The sequence below is a fragment of the Vanrija albida genome (genome assembly GCF_041260175.1).
Source record: "Vanrija albida strain AlHP1 chromosome Unknown contig_3, whole genome shotgun sequence".
Taxonomy (NCBI): domain Eukaryota; kingdom Fungi; phylum Basidiomycota; class Tremellomycetes; order Trichosporonales; family Trichosporonaceae; genus Vanrija; species Vanrija albida.
The window spans coordinates 2,025,001-2,042,031 of record NW_027191422.1 but is presented as its reverse complement, the minus strand read 5'-3'; the positions used below and the strand labels follow the sequence as shown (position 1 = coordinate 2,042,031).

At 67.5% G+C, this 17,031-nt stretch overlaps 8 protein-coding genes across 8 annotated transcripts; 3 read left to right on the top strand and 5 right to left on the bottom strand.

Moving 5' to 3' along the window:
- Nucleotides 1–588: 588 nt before the first annotated feature.
- Q8F55_004074 (uncharacterized protein) lies at nt 589–2,584 on the top strand (the record flags this gene model as incomplete). Its single annotated transcript, XM_069352597.1, has 2 exons — nt 589–816; nt 1,352–2,584. 2 exons carry the CDS (start codon nt 589–591, stop codon nt 2,582–2,584), a joined length of 1,461 nt encoding a protein of 486 aa, XP_069210015.1.
- Nucleotides 2,585–3,354: 770 nt separating this feature from the next.
- Q8F55_004073 (uncharacterized protein) lies at nt 3,355–4,270 on the bottom strand (the record flags this gene model as incomplete). Its single annotated transcript, XM_069352596.1, has 4 exons — nt 3,355–3,819; nt 3,913–3,923; nt 4,078–4,159; nt 4,235–4,270. The coding sequence occupies 4 exons, from the start codon at nt 4,268–4,270 to the stop codon at nt 3,355–3,357; spliced, it is 594 nt and encodes a 197-aa protein (XP_069210014.1).
- A 1,484-nt stretch (nt 4,271–5,754) lies between these two features.
- Q8F55_004072 (uncharacterized protein) lies at nt 5,755–6,615 on the top strand (the record flags this gene model as incomplete). Its single annotated transcript, XM_069352595.1, has 3 exons — nt 5,755–6,385; nt 6,419–6,550; nt 6,584–6,615. The coding sequence occupies 3 exons, from the start codon at nt 5,755–5,757 to the stop codon at nt 6,613–6,615; spliced, it is 795 nt and encodes a 264-aa protein (XP_069210013.1).
- A 193-nt stretch (nt 6,616–6,808) lies between these two features.
- On the bottom strand, nt 6,809–8,140 carry Q8F55_004071 (uncharacterized protein; the record flags this gene model as incomplete). Its single annotated transcript, XM_069352594.1, has 7 exons — nt 6,809–7,471; nt 7,507–7,577; nt 7,614–7,653; nt 7,705–7,800; nt 7,836–7,933; nt 7,989–8,092; nt 8,127–8,140. 7 exons carry the CDS (start codon nt 8,138–8,140, stop codon nt 6,809–6,811), a joined length of 1,086 nt encoding a protein of 361 aa, XP_069210012.1.
- Nucleotides 8,141–8,878: 738 nt separating this feature from the next.
- On the bottom strand, nt 8,879–10,011 carry Q8F55_004070 (uncharacterized protein; the record flags this gene model as incomplete). Its single annotated transcript, XM_069352593.1, has 5 exons — nt 8,879–9,345; nt 9,418–9,681; nt 9,716–9,813; nt 9,847–9,932; nt 9,992–10,011. The coding sequence occupies 5 exons, from the start codon at nt 10,009–10,011 to the stop codon at nt 8,986–8,988; spliced, it is 828 nt and encodes a 275-aa protein (XP_069210011.1). The 3' UTR covers nt 8,879–8,985.
- Nucleotides 10,012–10,842: 831 nt separating this feature from the next.
- Nucleotides 10,843–11,993, bottom strand: Q8F55_004069 (uncharacterized protein; the record flags this gene model as incomplete). The annotated part of the gene is made up of 4 exons (XM_069352592.1): nt 10,843–11,421; nt 11,473–11,709; nt 11,757–11,943; nt 11,977–11,993. The coding sequence occupies 4 exons, from the start codon at nt 11,991–11,993 to the stop codon at nt 10,843–10,845; spliced, it is 1,020 nt and encodes a 339-aa protein (XP_069210010.1).
- A 962-nt stretch (nt 11,994–12,955) lies between these two features.
- Q8F55_004068 (uncharacterized protein) lies at nt 12,956–14,044 on the bottom strand (the record flags this gene model as incomplete). Its single annotated transcript, XM_069352591.1, has 5 exons — nt 12,956–13,333; nt 13,389–13,459; nt 13,506–13,754; nt 13,826–13,950; nt 13,986–14,044. The coding sequence occupies 5 exons, from the start codon at nt 14,042–14,044 to the stop codon at nt 12,956–12,958; spliced, it is 882 nt and encodes a 293-aa protein (XP_069210009.1).
- Nucleotides 14,045–15,006: 962 nt separating this feature from the next.
- Q8F55_004067 (uncharacterized protein) lies at nt 15,007–16,641 on the top strand (the record flags this gene model as incomplete). Its single annotated transcript, XM_069352590.1, has 4 exons — nt 15,007–15,333; nt 15,383–15,944; nt 16,091–16,188; nt 16,228–16,641. The coding sequence occupies 4 exons, from the start codon at nt 15,007–15,009 to the stop codon at nt 16,639–16,641; spliced, it is 1,401 nt and encodes a 466-aa protein (XP_069210008.1).
- Nucleotides 16,642–17,031: the final 390 nt, after the last annotated feature.

Here is a 17,031-nt window from a genome sequence, read left to right as displayed (position 1 = left end):
CGCCTCGCCTCGTCACCATCTGCCGAGCCGAGCCGACCGACTGCTCCCTTGCCTTGCTTGTCCCCCCCTCGTCCCCCTCGTCCCCCTCGTCCCCTCCCCTCGTTCCCTCCCGCCGCCACCACCGGGGTCGATAGGGGTCCGAATGTGGGGGGTGACACGCGCCGTGTAACGGGCTGCATGCACGCTGCCGATCACCTTTTGATTGTAGCGCGACATTTGTGGCCCGTCCGCTCGCCAGAGTGAACGAGCGGTATCTCGAGCCGCCTATTGTTCCGTTGGAGCACGCACCTGACATGGTCTCCCTCTCCCTCTCCTGGATAAGGGAGCGAGGTAGCCAGCCAGCCAGCCTGCCGGGAGGTTGCAGCGAGCGGCAGAAGCATACGGCACCATCACCAGTCCTTGTGATCTACATAAGGCCACGGCACCACACTTCACAGCCTACCCCCAGCACCCCGTACCCGTCCACCACCCCGTTGTATTACCACCCCCCCCTTCCCAAAGTCGCAGCACTACAATACTGCTCGAGCGTAACACCTCCCACGCACAACTCCTGCCTGTAGCACACCCTCCCCCCCGCACCTCACCACCATGGGCCTCGGAATATTCCACCGCCGCCGCAAGTTTGCCTCGGTCTCGGCCGCCCCGCCAACAGAACCAACGGCCAACACCAACACGATGGCGCTCCGCGTCCTCATCGACTCTGGCCCCGCCCAGCGCGAGCTCTTCGCTATCCGCGTATCCGCCGACGAGCCCGTCGAGGCTATCCGCTCGGCCATTGCCCAGCACACGGGCATCTCGTCCATGTCCCTGTTCAAGGTGAGTTGTGGCAGCCCTCCCTTCTCCGCGGCGACGTGTTTCATCCCGCACCTCCCACTCGCACCACAAAAAAAGCCGTTTGATGTATCGTGCATGCACTATGCACTACACGCCGGCGATATTGTCTCGGCCATTGCATCAACGGGTCTTTTGGGCCTGATGCATTCAATGCGCCCTCCCGGCCATGCACGCTGCCGCGGGCGGATCGCTAGCCTGCCATTCAGTGTTGCGTCACCTTACTCGATGTGGCGTCGGCCAAGTGGCCAAGTGGCCAGCCAACGAGCCAACAGGCCAACACCCAACGTCGGCATGTGGTCGTCGTTCGGCATCCGCGACGGCGACGCTAAGTCCACGTCGCGGGCCGCGACGCCACCATCCATCTATCCTATCCACGCGTTGCCATCCATCTAGAACATTTGTCCGCGGTTTCCGGTGGGGAAGCGAGCGAGCGAGCTCCAACACCGGCCATCCCACAGACCACTTCCCTGGCCCCCGCCCATGTTCTCAAAGTCGGACTCGTCGCTAACACATGCAGGTCTCGATTCCCTGGCAGGCATACTACGAGGCCGGCGCCTACTCGGAGCGCTATGGCGCCTCTGCGCCCCTGCTCTCCATCTTTTCTGGGTTCAACATTGACGATGCGAGCCAGCTGACGGCGGCCAACGGCGTGCGAGGACGCCGCCGATCGGTCCGCTGCGGCAAGCCCTGCCCGTCAGTTCGTGACTGGTTCCCGGACGGAAGTGACGGCGAGCACATTGACGTCCTGGCCCGCTCTGCCTCGTCATCTACCCTCGACTGGGCAAAGCCCTCGCCCGCCACGCCCCTCACCTTCTGCGTTCGCTTCGCCTCCATCGACGGCACGTACGCCATGCCCTCTGCGCCGCTCACGCTCGTCGACATTGCGCCCGACGCGACCGTGCAAGAGCTCAAGGCGGCCATCCTCCTCGCTGCCGGCCGGCCAGCACCCTCGGACCTGCTCGACGCCCTCGTCCTCTGGCGCGTCGACATGTCCGAGGCCGAGCTCGAGGACCTCGACGCCCGCGGCGGCCTCGCGCGCGGCCGCCAGCCCCAGCCCAAGGCCGGCTTCCCCCACCCCGCCCTCCTCGCCGACGAGGACGAGCCCGTCGCCACCTACTTCCCCAACTACCGCTCCGACGTGCGCGGCGTCTCGCTCTCGGCCTGGGTCCACCCCGCGGCCGCGCACGAGCTCGCCCCGCGCCTGCCCGACGCCCCGCGCTTCGCGTTCGCAGAGCCCGCCCAGCCCCACCCCGAGCTTCCCCTCACCTTCCCGGACCCGCTCCCTGTCCCGACGCCGGTGGCGCTCGGCACCGACGTCGTCGATTGCGCCGCCGACGCCGGTGACGACGTGGCGCCCGCGTTTTGCGACCCCTTCGCTGCGCCGCGCCCGGTCCCGTCCACGTGCTGCCCAAGCCACTCGGACCTCGACCTCACCACCGGCTTTGGCGCGCTCGGCGGCGCTGGTGGCTTGATCGGCCTCGGAATCAGCTTTGCGCCCATGTCGTGCACCAGCCCGTCCGACTCGTCGCACTCGAGCCTCGAGGAGGAGGTGCCCTCGTGGCCGCCCACCCCAGACTGCTCGGGCACCGACGGCTGGCTCCCGCCCGCTTCCGAGTTTGTCGCCGTCCGCAAGCAGGACTGGGAGGTCGACGCCGACGCGCGTACCGAGATCCCGTCCATGCCCACTCCAAAACTCGCACCCGAGGCATCATCATCCTTCTTCATCCCCCTTCAGACCGCCACGTTGTAGACTAGCACGGCTGGATTTTCCGTATAATCTTCGTGTACCGATAGTCAGTAGCATGTATGTATCCATTTAGATCCACGTGCGGTGGGCTGGTGACACTGGGCAGGCACTGACTGAGTTGGCCGAGGCTGGCGGCGCACACTTGGGCCGCGGCACTCCGGCTCGACGCTCGCTCGACCTTGGCGTGCTGCGCATTGTCGTCGTCCCATCGCACGTCTGGCATCCTTGCCAGCCTTGCCTCTTCTCGACGCATGTTCTCACAACCAGTCTCGAAACCCTCCCGCCGGCGCAGCTTGGCGCACCCACGGCTCACCTGCATCAATTCATTGTCGCCTTGCTTGCTCGTCATCGCCGGCGCCGCTGACGACGGCTCGCACAGCCGCCACGTTGTGTTATGGGGTCATGACGCCCGCCCGCCCACACGCCCGCCCACCCGATGCCACCCAGCGCGAGGCGCGTGCCGCTACGATCCCTCCCCGAGATCATCGTTACCGAGAGCGCAACCTTATCATCACGTCCATTACGACAGCGCTTTATGAAATACGATGCTATTGTACAACTTTCCGGGTCGGCGCTAGCTGCGCCGCCTGCGCTTGCCCACCGCGGCGCTGGGTGGGCCGACGCCGGCGGTGGGCCAGGTGGCGGTGGCACCGAGCCACGCGCACCCGCGGCCCGTGTCAGCCGGCCGACGAGGCGTCCGAGCCCCGCCTCACTCGCCCTCCACACGTCCGCGACACCGATACTCGCGGCTGCCCACATCCGCATAGTGGGCACTACACATTGCCATTGCGGACCACAAGCCACGAGCCGTCGCTGCGCTCGCTAAGGCTTCGCACTGGCTGCGGCGCGCCCGGCGCCGGGCCCTTCCGATCGGCGAGCACGCGGCCGGGGCCGGGGCAGGCAGCAAACATGTTGTACTGGCCGTGGCCGTGGCCGTGGTCGTCCCACGACCCGCCGTGCCCGGTGCTGAGGGCAAAGTCGTGTGTTTCGGACGCTGACGCCGACTCTGCCGAGGCCGCCTCGTACGGCGGCAGTTCGGCAGACATGTCGCCCGCCGGCGTTGGGCTGCTGGCATACCCTCGTGCGCGCGACGCTGCGGCGACGATCAGCGACCGGGGCCGGAACGCATCGGGGCGGTAGACGTCCTCTGTGAGGTCGATAGCCACGGCTGCGTCCCCGAAACGGACTGGGCGTGCGGCAAACCATGCGGCCTCGACAAAGTAGTATGTGATCCACGCCTTAATCGCGTCAGCTGCCACTTGTATTCCGAAATCGACAATGATTAAGCCGACGTCGTCTACACTCGCGACTCTGGCTCGCAGCGCACTCACAGTCATGACTCCTATGCCCACAGCTCCGGCTATCGCCAGGGCATTGTCTCGGCGCCATTTAAGAGTACAGGCTTTACAGTTAGCCCTCGGTTCCAAAGCCACGCGCCGTTCCAAAGCCGCACGCCACCTCGATCACTGTCTCACCACGGCTGCACTTGCACTCACCGGTAGTCAAGTCGGCAGTGGCGGCACTGACGCGGCGCTGCTCGTTTGCGATTCTCTCGCGACAGACGCCCACAATCGTGTCCTGCGGTGCGCGGAGCGCGCGAAACGTTAGCCGGGGACGTGTATGCCACGGCACAACCAATCAACCACCACCAACCTGGCAGACATATCGTCGAACGATGTTACAAGACATTGTAGCGGCGCCGACTAGGGGTGTGCCCGCCACCACTGCGCGCTTGCCACGGCTAGTTTGGCCCCACTGAGAGACATCAGCTTCTGGGTCGCAGGGTAGTAACCAATGTCCTTACTGATATGGCGTGCACAAAGGCCACTATGCCAAGTCCAGCAAGGAGGAACAGTCCACCAGCGACGCCAGCGCCCAGCCCTATCAGGACGCTTTGGCCGTGGACGCCTCCCGTGCAAGTGTTAGTTGGCGGACTTGGGGTCCATACCACGCAGGCCCTTCAGGACGTTGGGCGCGCCAGACGCTGTTGGACGCGCTCCAACCGCTCCAACTGCTCCAACCCGTATCGGCCCATTCATTAGGAAGCAAGCAAACAAGCAGCGGTGACTACCAAGTCGACGCGGCACGATGCTGCGGCAGGGATGGGAGGCGCACGCCCACGGGACGAACCGTGCGAGCGGAGCCGAGCAAGCTCGAAAAGTGACTCACCATACTCGCCCAGCTGGCCCGTCCAGATGGCGCCAGCTGTCCCGAAGGCGAATGCGCAGCAGACGGAGATTCCAGAGAGCGCGAGTGCGACAAATCTGCCGCCAGCGTTAGCCTGGGTTCACCAGCCGTGAGGGGTTAAGATGGCCATAAGAGGCCACTTACCGGCGGGCTGAGCGGATTGGCCGAGGAGGAGGCTTGCCGCTGCCTGTGCTATTCGCGCTCGATGTCGTGTCGCTGGCGACCATGATACGAGGTTTCTCCGGCGGTGGGAGGAGCGAAGAGGAGCCGAGTTAGATGCGAGTTAGATTCGAGATAGAAGCGGGGTGGTGGGTCAAGGTGTGGATAAGTTTGTGCGAGACAGCGGCAGGTGCGACCGAGACCGGCGGCGCGGGCAAAGGCTGGCTCGCGGTATCACCTGGGACATGGCACACACCCCTGTGCTCAAGAGGGCGAGCAGGTCGAGGTCGCCGTGAGAGTTTGCAGCAGGCACAGCGACCATCGGCCAGGTTGTTGTCGGGGTCAGGTGTTGGTGTTTTGTGATGGCTGGCTGGAGGGACATGGTGGAAGGGTGTGAAACAGGGGCGGGGCTCCAACACAGGCTACACCATGTGTGGACTGCTACTGCTATCGCTACCTTGCTGCAGCCGCTTGCTGCTTGCTGCTTGCTGTCCTGGTCAGTCATCACCAGCAGCGTTGTGTCGTCGAGAGCAATGCCATCGCATGATGCTCGCTGGACAGCGCCGAGAACCAGTCATGCGCCACTTGACGTCAAGCCACGTGTTGTGCGGCAGGGCGGGCGGCGAGATCCGACAGCGAGCTGTAGCTGCTAGCGAGTTGCGTCCCCCCACAACTATCGACCGACCGTGTCGCCAACATTCACCGCGTGCAACCCCATCGCCACCACCTCCCACTGTCCTGTACAAGCAGTTTGACTGATCGACGCTGAGTGAGTGAGCGTGGGGGCTGCGGGGACGAGCGCGCTGACGGCACAGAACCCGGCCCAAATGACACAGCTTAAAGGCAGCGAGCCGGCGGCAGAGGCGCCAGTGGTGGAGGTTGTGTCGGCGGCGCCGGCCACAGCGGCGGACACCACGCCCGACGCCGACACCAAGCCTGAGGCCGACACCAAGCCCGAGGACACCGACAAGCCCGAGAGCGACGCGGCCCAGCCAGACGACGACGCCGCCGCCCCCGACCCAGCCGAGCAGGCCACCGCCGCCCTCACCGCAGCCTACGACAACGTGGCCTCCGCCTTCGCCATCGCGCAGAACGAGTGGGCGACCCAGTTCCGGGGCATGACGACCGAGCTGAGCGGGATGCAGGCCGACCTGACGCGCGAGGCGGGGGCGGCGCGGCGCGAGCTGGCGAAAGAGTACGAGGGGGTGCGGGGCGCGCTTGGGGCCCAGGCGGGCGAGGTGGCCGCGCAGGTCGGCGCCGCTAAGCGTGAGGTGCTGGCCGGGTGGCGTGCCATCGCCGGCAGCCTCTTCGGCGCGAGGAGCGCCGGCACGGGCGCTGCGGCGGGCACCGAGACGCCGCAGGATTTCTGCGCCGTCGGCGTGTGGGACACCGAGGGCGTGTCGCACGCCCCGACGCCTGCCGTGCCGACGCCGGCCGGGGCCGAGGCCGGCAGCCCAGGTACGTTGTACCCCGGGGCCGGGCTGACCCCAGCGCCGACACTGCACGTCGTCACCCCCGCCGCTGTGGCGCCTGCGCCGGCCCCGGCCGTGGCGGACGGCGACGAGTTTGACGGCGGCGTCGGCTTCTTCGACACCGAGGGCGCTGCGACGCCCAGCGAGCCGCGTGAGTGTGCCGTCGTGCCCGAGCTGACGCTAGCGTCGTACGACGAGGTGGTCAAGGCCAAGTAGGGGGGGGCGGGGGGCGGGGCTGATCTACTGTGTAGGCCGGCTGCTCTGTAGATTGTGTTTTGCTGGGTGCTTGGTTGTCTCTATGCTACGTGTTGTCCGCCTGCCTGCCACTGACCGACCCACTGACCCACCGCTATCATTATACTCGTGCATAGTATGCCCAAATGGTACAAACACAGTCTAGCCCCCAAGCTCACAGCGCGCGCCCCACCTCGCTATCCCGCGCGCTCGCGCCGCCCATCGCGCCGTACTCGTCCACCAGGCCCTCCTCCCACTCCGAGCTGTCCTCGGGCACGTGCTGGCTCAGCGCAGCCAGGCTCGGGCCCTGCCCGTACCCGCCATAGCGGTAGGGGTAGTGGTACGGCAGCTCCTGGGAGCGGTAGTTGTAGTGCTGCTGGTGCTGGGTGGAGCTGCTTGCCGCGAAGCTAGAGTACGTCGGGCTCAGCATGTCCGAGTGGCCGCTCGAGCTCTCGGGGTACGGATAGAGCTTTGGGTTCTCGGCGTAGCGCTGGCCCGAGGCGCCGGCGGCCGTCACCGTGTTGCCGTGGGGCGCCTGGGCAAAGTTTGGCGTGTGCGTAGCACTCGGCCCGGCGTGGACGAGCGCGCGCTGCACGTCGAGCGTGGCGGTTGACCCTGCGACGACGCTGTACACCCTCGGGATCGGGGGCAGCTGCGGCGCGGGCGAGGGCGCGGTGCGCAGCCGCTCGCCCTTTGCGCTGACGCGCCGCGCCAGCTTGGCAGCCGGCACGCCCATCTCGCGGTCGCGCTGCTCGGCCGCCTTCGTGATCCACTGGTCGACCTGTTTCTGGTTGACGGCGCGGCGGTGCACGTGGGCGTAGTAGACGACGATGAAGAGCTAGGTGTGAGCTGGGAGGCGTGCCGGCAACTCACGCTCGTAATCATGAGGACGCTCGACAGCACCGTAAAGATGATGGTATCGCGCCGCCAGCGGCCGTGGCACCCTGCCGCATTAGGTTTGCAAACTCGCACGCACTCACGCCGTGGGCCAGACTCGCCCTTCTCAAAGTAATGCGTGCACTGGCGCTCGATTAGGCGCTGGGGGTCAGCTAGGCCAGCGAGGCAACCCACCCGGCCGAGGAAGCGCAGGACGATGCAGCACGCCGCGACGAGCACGGTCGGGACGACGGTGAGCAGGCGGAGCCACAGGTCGGCCTTCTCGTTGCTCTAGCCCGTTAGCAGTGCCACCGGGCCCCACGCACCATGGCCGCATGCACAAACGCATACAGGAAGATCGGGGCCAGGAGCAGGAAGAGCACGGCCATGATGAGCTGCAGGATGGCGATGGTGGGCGGGTATTCTTCGCCGCCGCTGTCAGCCCCGCGCCTCCCTCCAGCACGGAGCAGGCGACTCACGCTGGGCCGACTCACCGAACGCCCGGAGCGGGGTTATCGCCGTCCAGGTGCCGAGGCCGACGGCGAGGGCTACGGAGAACGCTGCGAGCAGGGCCGCTGCGGGTCTGGGATCAGCGGCCGTCTGTCGGCGGCGCCCACCTCTTCCATGTCATGGTGGTGGCGGGGTCGTCCTCCCCTACACCGTTGGTCAGTAGCAATGATGAGGAGTGCAGTGTGGTGTGAGAAGACACTCGTGGATGCATGCAACCACCTTTGCTTGGCCTGTGGGCATGCATGCTCACCCTCACCGCCGTCACCACCGCCGCTGCCATAACGACCGACCCCGACCGACCCCCTCCTCCCTCTTCTGGCGGTAATTAGTCGGCTGGAGGCTTGACGTTGTTGACGGCCAGGCGTGTGGCCAGGCTTAGGCCACGTTTCCCTGCTCGTCTGATCAGTGAGCGCTGCGCATCCCACGGGCCGGAGGCGAGCAGAGCACCGCTGCCCCGTCGCGACGGCCCAGAGCGGCAGGAGGCAGCCGGCAAACAACAACAACAAGACGTAAGACGGGGAGTTATAGTGAGGAGACGAAACGACAAGGCACGGCGGGAGCGCCGTGGCCGTCAGCCGTGTACCCGTCAGCCGAGGGGATTGCCCACCTGCTGCACCTCCCTGGCCTGCCGTATACTGGTACAAGGTGCATAGAGTACAAATGCGGTCGTATTAATGGTTTCATGATGCTGGGCGATGGGTGGCTGGCAACGTGTTGTTGTTGTTGTTGCAGCAATGTGTGCCGTGTGGCATTGTCCTGTGCGCGGGCGGGCGTGCGGCGTGGGCGTGAGGCCATGCACGCCAGAGTCGTCCAGTGTCGTGTGCGCGGTGCGCTGTGCGTACTGGATCGTTATCGTGGTAGCGTGTCGTTGCGCTGCGCTGCGCGCTCGCTCGTCGCTATTCGGCTCGTGGCCGGCGTCTCGTCGTCTCTCGTCGTCTCGTCGTCTCCCCTCATCCGCCCCCGCGCCTAGAACGCCAGCCCGACCTGGCTGGGCCGCGGCTGCGCCTCGTCACCCTTCCCCTTCTCCTCGCTCCACTCGCCCGTGTGGTCATAGCTCGGGGGCGGCGACCAGCCCGCGAGCGACTCCTTGCCCCCCTGCGCCCAGCTCGCTGGTCCGCCAGCGCTGACGCCCGCCGCCGGCGGGTACGGCAGCGTCGCGTCGGCGTGCGCCTGCGCCATGGCCTGCGCCATTGCGTGCGCCTCCTGCGTGCGGCGCCGGTGCTCGCGCCGCGCGTGCTGGCGGTACGTGAGGATGCCGTAGGCGACGGTGCGCTTGTGCGCCTCGTACGCTGCGTCGCAGGAGCGGTAGTATGCCACGACGTAGATCTGGGGTGTGAGCGTGGGGATGGGGAGGGCTGGCGTTGGCCCGTGCCTCCTGACGCCGAGGCGCCGACTCACAGTGCACGCAACGAGCACGACGCACCCGATGACCACGCCGGCCGTCTGCTGCGCCCAGGCGGCCTGGCACCCGCGCCGCGTGGCCGGGTCGAGCTGCTCGACCATCTTGGGCAGCGACTGGGTCTGGTCGTACACCGGCTCGAGGCGGCAGCGGAACGTCATCTGCGCCCTGCCGACGAAGCGGACAATGATGTGGAACAGGGCCGGCGCGACGCCGAGCACGAGCGTGCCGAGCTGCAGGGCCGGGCTGGCGCGCTGCTTTTTCTGGCCGTTAGCACGAGCCAACAACACGACGCACCATGGCGGCGTGCGCGAACGCGCCGACAAAGAACGGGATCGCGAGGAACATGAGCGTGGCCGTGATGATCTCCATGACGAAGAGGGAGGAGGTCGAGTCTGCCGTCAGCGCCGCTCTACCCCAGCACTCACCATCACGCGCGACGACGAGCGCGCTCCACCCGCCGAGGCCGCCGCAGATGCCGGCGGCGAGCGCGCAGGCGGCCATGACTATCCACCTGGGGCGGGTTATCAGCCATCCGTCGGAAGCACGTGGGCGTGGGGGGGTAGTACGCACCTGTTGAACCGGGACATCATGATTGCTGGCTAGCTGCTGCTTGGGCTGCTCGCTCGCCCCGTCGCGTTGATGGCCGGGGTCGAGTGTTTTATGTAGGCGAGAGTGAGTGTGTTGCGAAGGGCATTGAAGATGTCGCAGACGTTGGTCGGTGTGTGAGTCTGGGCAAGTGAGAGGCGGAGCGACGGCGTCGGCGGTGGCGGCGGTGGGTAGACGACGGAGGCAGGGGGTTGGGGGGTTGGGGGGGGTTGGGTTTGGGCCTGTGAGCTTGTTGCGTCAGAGCTGGGTTAGCTGGGGGGAGTGAGCGAGGGTGAGTAGCGCAGGAGAGTGGTGAGACTGGGGTCATGGAGCCAACAGACGACGACGAGGGCACGAGACGAGAGCGACAACGACTGGGACAAGGACGACGCATCAGAGCAGAGGAATGTGCCCGACGACTCTTGCTCTCTCCTGGCGTTTCACCCTGAAACCTAGAGACTGGCACGGACCAACGACGACGCACAGACGCAGCAGCGCACGACACTTTGTCGATGAAACGCCAGGGCACGCGGTTCTCCCCATTGTCATTGTCCTCCGTTCTTAACGGCTGACGACAGACAGCTCCCTCCTCGCCCCCTCTGACCGTCGCCTACGCGACACGGTCGTCGACTCGACGTCGAGCCCCGGCCAGCCCCGGCCAGCCAACCCACCCGTCGCGATGAAACCGACCACACACGCACGCACCTTGAATTCTCATCGTCCTCTCGGCACGCCCGTAGTCCTGGGGCCGGTCTTTGCCCCGCAGCATACCGCGCACCGCGGCGTCACAAGTCGTACATCATTATATGGGGAGTGTTGTGTTGGGTCAGGCCACGCTACATCGCCCGCCCGACCCTGCTCGTGCGCGGCTCAGCCTCGTCAGAGTAGTACCCCGAGTGGTGGGACGCCGAGTAGTATCCCGTCGCTGTTGTCCCGCGCGAAAAGGTGCGCGAGTGGCCCGACGCGCTCATGTACTCCTGGAACTCGCGGTCGACGTCGACGACGGGCAGCGGCGGCGAGCGCATGCCACCCGTGCCGGCCAGGCGCTCGTCGTACCCCCGTGCGTCTTCGCCCCCGTGCATCGTCTCGCTAAAGTCGTCGTAGTAGGTGACGGTCTCGCTCGGCGCGTAGCCGGCCCCCGAGACCCCGCTCATCTGGCTGCGCGAGTGGGGGATGTAGCGCTGAGGGGTGTACGGCGTCGGGCTGGGGCTCGCGCGCGCGGGGTTGAGGTGCGCCGTCGACGCCGGGCTCATGGGCAGGGAGGAGGTCGTCTCGTTTAGTGGGACCGTGTGCGTGATGACGAGGCGGCCGATGCCCGCGTCGCGCCGGAGCGCGTCCTTCTCGATCCAGTTCTCCGTGCGCCTCTTGGCGGCGTGCACGGCGTTGATGTGGCGGAGGTACGCGAGGACGTAGAGCTGCGAGCGCGCGTTAGCGCGAGCCGCGAGCGCCGCCGCCCTTCCACTTACCGTGAGAACGAGGACGAGGCCAGCCGCGGCAATGGCGGCGATGTTGACCGGCCGCCAGAGCCGGCGCCACTCGCGCTCGCACCCCTCCGTGCTGCCCTTGTCCGGGAGCGCCGAGACACACGCGGCCCAGAGCACGCGGTCGCGCCGGCGCGCGAGGTTCATGGCCGCGAGGACGATGGTGTAGGCGGCGCCTGCGGGGCCGAGGAGGCCGACGAAGGCAAGGAGGACGGGGTTGGCCTTGCGCACGCGCTGCGGTCAGCTTTGTCACCAACCCGCAAACTCACGCCGGCGATGGCAAACGTGGACCAGAGGTACGCGAAGAACGCGAGCCCCAGCACCGCGGCGGCCGGGATCTCCATCACGCCCGGTGTCGTGTTCACCGCGCGCGGGTGGCCCGCCTTCCACCCCGCCCAGGCGGCGAGCGCGCCGGCGAGCACGGCGGCGAGGAGGGCCGCGAGCGCTGCTCCTGGCCTGGGGGTTAGCGTTGCCGACGCGCACACGCACCTCTTGAGCGCTGACATTGTGTGTCGTAGTTGAGAGCTAGCTAGGCGGTGCGTGGTCGCCGTTCGTCGCTCACGGATGTGCAGATGTCAACAGTGAGTCCCAGCAGTCATGACAAGGCCTGGCCGGTTCCAGTCGTCGGTCGTCGCGACCCAGCTCCCAGCCCACGCACGTACGTCGGCGACACAAACAAACCCATGGCAACGGTACGTACTCGCCACTAGGCCTCGGTGCCGTGCGTGCCGCCGGAACGAGCCCCTGTACGGTGCCTATGTTTTAGCTTTGCGCACGGTACAATACGACGGCAGCCAGGGCGGCGTAAACATGCCGCGGGGGCAGAGCAGGGACGTACATACGTCGCAGGGAGGAGCCGGAGCGCTGCCGGAGCGCGAGCCGGAGCAGCGTTATGCTTGCTGCTGGGCCGGGCCCGGCTGCGGCAGCGGCAGCGGCAGCGACTGCAGGCCAGGCGCGCGTTCCCAACAACGCGCGCGTCATGATCGGCTCGTCCTGAGCCACAGAGTCCGGCGCGCCCGGCGCGGAGGTGCCTCGGGCGCTATGCATGGGCCAAGGGAGGGGAGGTACGCTGCGGGCGGGGCGAGGTACAGTGTTGTGAGCGGGGGGTGAGCCTCGGGTGGGGGAGGACCACGGTTGGGGAGCGGGCAGTCTGCCGTCGCGGTCGCGCCCACGCCGCGTTCCGCATGTCTTTGCGCCGCTTGAGCGCGCTTGTCGACGCCGCGACGCCGCTCCGCCGGTAGTCACCAGCTGGAACCGCTGGAACGGCGGATGCGACGACGCGTCGCGCTTGGCTTCGCTTCCGCCCCATGTCGGCATGTGTTTGGCTCGGTCTGCTCTGCTCGCGACGACGCGACGCACCCACGCGTACCGCGGCTCGCGGCGTCACCACAATCCATTAACGTTATAAGATGCTGCAAGTCCCTCCGGTCGGCCCCCTCGGCCCATCCCCGACATCACCCCCGCGGGCCTACTTGTACGCGTACTGCGGCCCGCCATACCCCACGCTCTGTGCCCCCCCATACCCCACGGCCTGCGGCCCGCCGTACCCCACGCTCTGCGCTCCGTACCCAATGCTCTGAGGGCGCGAGTGCACGCTGTCCTTGTCGTCGGCCTCGCGGCTGCCGTACGTCGTGCCATACGGCGTGGGGTACGGGTACTGTCCCGACGGCGCATACGGGTCGTACGTCGACGGCTGGGCCGGGGGCGGGTACTGCTGGTTGGAGTAGGCCGCGCCGGTGCCAGCCGCGAAGGCGTACGGGTGGCCGAGGGGCTGCATGCCGAGCGGGACGTGGCCCGCACTCCCTCCGACCGGTTGGTTCTTGTAGAAGAAGACGGTGAAGAGGAGCTGGGCGGGCGTTAGAATGGCCGAGGAGGGGGGAGTGGCCGGGGCGAGGACCCACCATGAAGAGGAGGAAGGCGACGGCCGTACCCGCGCTGATGCCCATATTCGGCGCCCACACGTCGTAGCACCCTGCTCTGTCAGCTGCCCCGCCCAGCCGACGGCGACGGCGACCCACAGTCATAGTAGCCGTACTGGGACACCCGGTCGCAGTACTTGTCGAGGTCGGGCTTGCTCCCGCCCCTCAGCCCGACGATGATGCAGAAGCACACGATCCCCACGACCAGCGTCACGATCCAGCGCCAGCGGCCCGTCGGGGCCCGGCGGATGGCGTACACTACCGCCGTGAGCGCGGTCGGCGCGAGCACAATGACGAGGAGCACGCCCTCGACCAGCGTCGCGGCGTTGTACACCCAGCTCGCGATGACTGCTGCGTCAGCGGCGGCGGCGAGGCGGCGCGGCAAGGCGACGGGCGGCAAAGGCGCCAGCAGCACCCACCAGTGCTGTGCGCCTTGTGCAGCTGCACGACGGCGGCGAGCCACCGCCCGACCAGGGCGACGCGGTACCCTCCCCATCCGAGCGCAGCGAGCGCGCAGAGCACGCCGAGCGCGATGACGAAGCCGCTGCGCGTTAGTCCTGCGTGCGCGGCGGGGCGTACCGGAACACGGGGCCGACGCCCGACTTGGGCCGCGCATAGGTCGTGTACGGGTCGGACATGGTGTGGGTCAGGCAGGTGAGGCAGCGTCGATAGAAGAACGAGGTCGCACTCAGCACGTTATGTACTTGCCCCAGATGAGCGTCATGTGGGCCTGGCTTGCGTCATGTGCTGGCTCTTGCGTGCCGCAGCAAGCAGCGGGCTGAGCTTGCAGCAGGCTGAGCCTACAGCTTGCGGCACGAAAGCCAAGCCAGCCGGCCTGGGCGTCGCGAGCGCGCGGGAGATGGGCAGAGCGGCCTCGCACCCATGCCCGCAGTTAGTGTTATCCGCGCACGGCGAGGGGTTGACACAATCCATGCCCGCTGGGCTCTGGTGCCGCGGGGTCGTCCGCCCCACTGTGCCACATCCGACCCACTGCAGTGCCATGTTGCCAGGCCGTGTCGTGCGCGGCGGTGCAGTACTTATCGATAGGGCATGCTGGATGCTGCATGTAACAAGACGCCGAGTGGCATCGCCTCCGGGGGGGGGGGGGGAACGAGCCAGCGGAATGCACCGCTGCGGCTGGGCTGGGCGAGCGGCTGGGGTGTTGGCCACTGGCTGGACCAGCACGTTGGACCTCACACCTCGATCCTAATGACGAACGGGCCATAGCATCAGAAGTGCACAACGTACTCTTCCAGGCCGACTTGGATGCATGCTGCCTCGGCCAGTGCCAGGACACGCCCAGCCGCCGACCGCTGGTTGCCGAGCCGCGCGCCCATGCCTCGCCTGGCCGGACCCCCTCCCTCCCCTCTCATGCACGCCGCACGCCACGCCGCACGCAATCTCTGCAATCTCGCAATCTCGGGCACCCAGCCGCCCCGTCGCTTGATGCACAGTCGCTTGACCCCCCCGCAAAGCCCACCCGGTCGCGTCGCCCAGTCGGGTCAGAGCCGATCGGCTCTGCCCGGCGTCGCAGCCTCCACCTCCACCGAGGGCCAGTACAAAGTCGACCATCGACCTTCCAGCTCCCCCCACACACACCATGGCATCGTACGCGGCGCGCCTGCGCACCCAGTACCCCCTCCTCGCCCCCTCCACCAGCATCGACCACCTCGTCGTCGGCGGCGGCGTCGTCGGGCTCGCCGTCGCCGCGGGGCTCGTCAACACTGCCGGCCGCGACCGCACCACCTTCGTCGTCGAGCGCCGCGGCCTGCTCGGCCAGGAAACGACGGCGCGTAACTCGGAAGTCATCCACTCGGGCATCTACTACCCCGTCGGGTCGCTCAAGAGCCGCTTCTGTATCCGTGGGCGCGACCTGCTGTACAAGCGCGCGGCGGCGCTCGACATCCGGCACCGCAAGACGGGCAAGGTGGGCCAGCCGGGCGAGCTCGCACGCACACGGCAGCTAACGCCCCCAGCTCATCGTCGCGACAGACAAGCACCAGATCCCGTACCTCGACCAGCTGAACACGCACACGCAGCACCCGTCCTTCTCGACGGGCGGCGAGGTGTCTGCCCGGCACCCGAACAGCGTCATCCCCGCCTACTTTCTCAGCGGCGACGAGGCGCGGGACATGGAGCCGGATCTCTCGCCCGACGTCTGTGCGGCGCTGTATGTGCCCGACACGGGCATCGTCGACTCGGCCGGGCTCGTCGACAGCCTGGCCCGCGAGATCGAGGAGGACGACTACCTCGCCCACGCGCCCGGCGTCGGCGTCGGCCTCAGCGCTGGCAACTACGAGCGGGGCGAGGGCGTCATCGTGCCCGGCACGCGCGTGGTGCGCGTCGATAAAGAAATCGACGGGCCCGGCTGGGTCGTCCAGCTCGAGACGGGGTGGGAGGGGCTTCCGGACGGCGAGAAGGGCGAGGTTGAGGCCGTACGCGCCGACGTCGTGATCGACGCGGCTGGCCTCAACTGCCTCAGCGTGGTCGAGAACCTCGTGCCGGAGAGCGAGCGCCTGGGGATGTGGATCTCGAAGGGTGAGTTGCGAGTAGCCGCAGGCTGCGAGCGCGCGAGGGCGAGGGTACGGTGGCAGGCGGCATGCGGCGGCGTCGGCCTTACAGGCCCACACAGACGGCGCTCCCCCCTCCGCACCAGACCTCAGCTTACACCTCCCCCCCCCCAGGCAACTACATGTCGTACAAGGGCCCCGGCGTGTCCAACATCCAGCGGCTCATCTACCCGTGCCCCGGGCGCACGCTCGACCACCTCGGCACGCACCTTGTGAGTCCCGCTCCCCCTCCCCCCCCAACTAACCCCCAGACCCTCGACCTCGACGGCAACGTCCGCTTCGGGCCCGACGCCGAGCCGCTCGGCACCGACGCCGACTCGCGCGCCGACCCAGACTACTGGACGGGCCACCTCGCGGCCTCCGAGGCGCAGCTGGCCGCCATCGGCGCCGCGGCGCGCGAGTACCTGCCCGGCGTGGACGCGTCCCGCCTGACTCCCGACTACGCCGGCTTCCGGCCCAACATTGCCGCGCCGGGCAGCGGCTTCTTCGACTTTGTGGTCCGCCACGCGCCTGCGCGCCGTGGCCTCGTCGAGCTCATGGGCTTTGCGAGCCCGGGGCTGACGAGCAGCCTCGCGGCGGGAGAGTACGTCGCGCGCCTGGTGCGCCGCGAGGTGTGGAACGAGGCGGCTGGGCCTGAGCAGCTCGCCGAGGGGTGGGAGCTGTAGCGGGGCACTCGAGCGCAGCGAGAGGCGGACACGGGGCGACGACACGGGGATGCAACGGCGCGACGCGCGACGAGGGGGTGACGACGCGACGCGGGGGCGCGTATGATGGCGATGGCGACCACCTACCTACACCCACCTACACGCACCTAGTCACAGCATGCATCTCACTCACGCCCTCCTCGCCCCGCGATCACGGTCTCAGCTGCATGCGTCATCGCGCAAAGCATGGGGAAGCAGGGCATGCAGGGGGCGGCCGAAGGTTCGTTAAGTGGGCCCCACCTGGGCGTTTGTGGCGGGTCCCACTTAAGGCCGGCCGGCCCACTGAGGAGGATGTGGTCACATGAACAAGTGTCGAGGTGGGGGGGCTTGTTAATCATCAGCAGTGTCCAA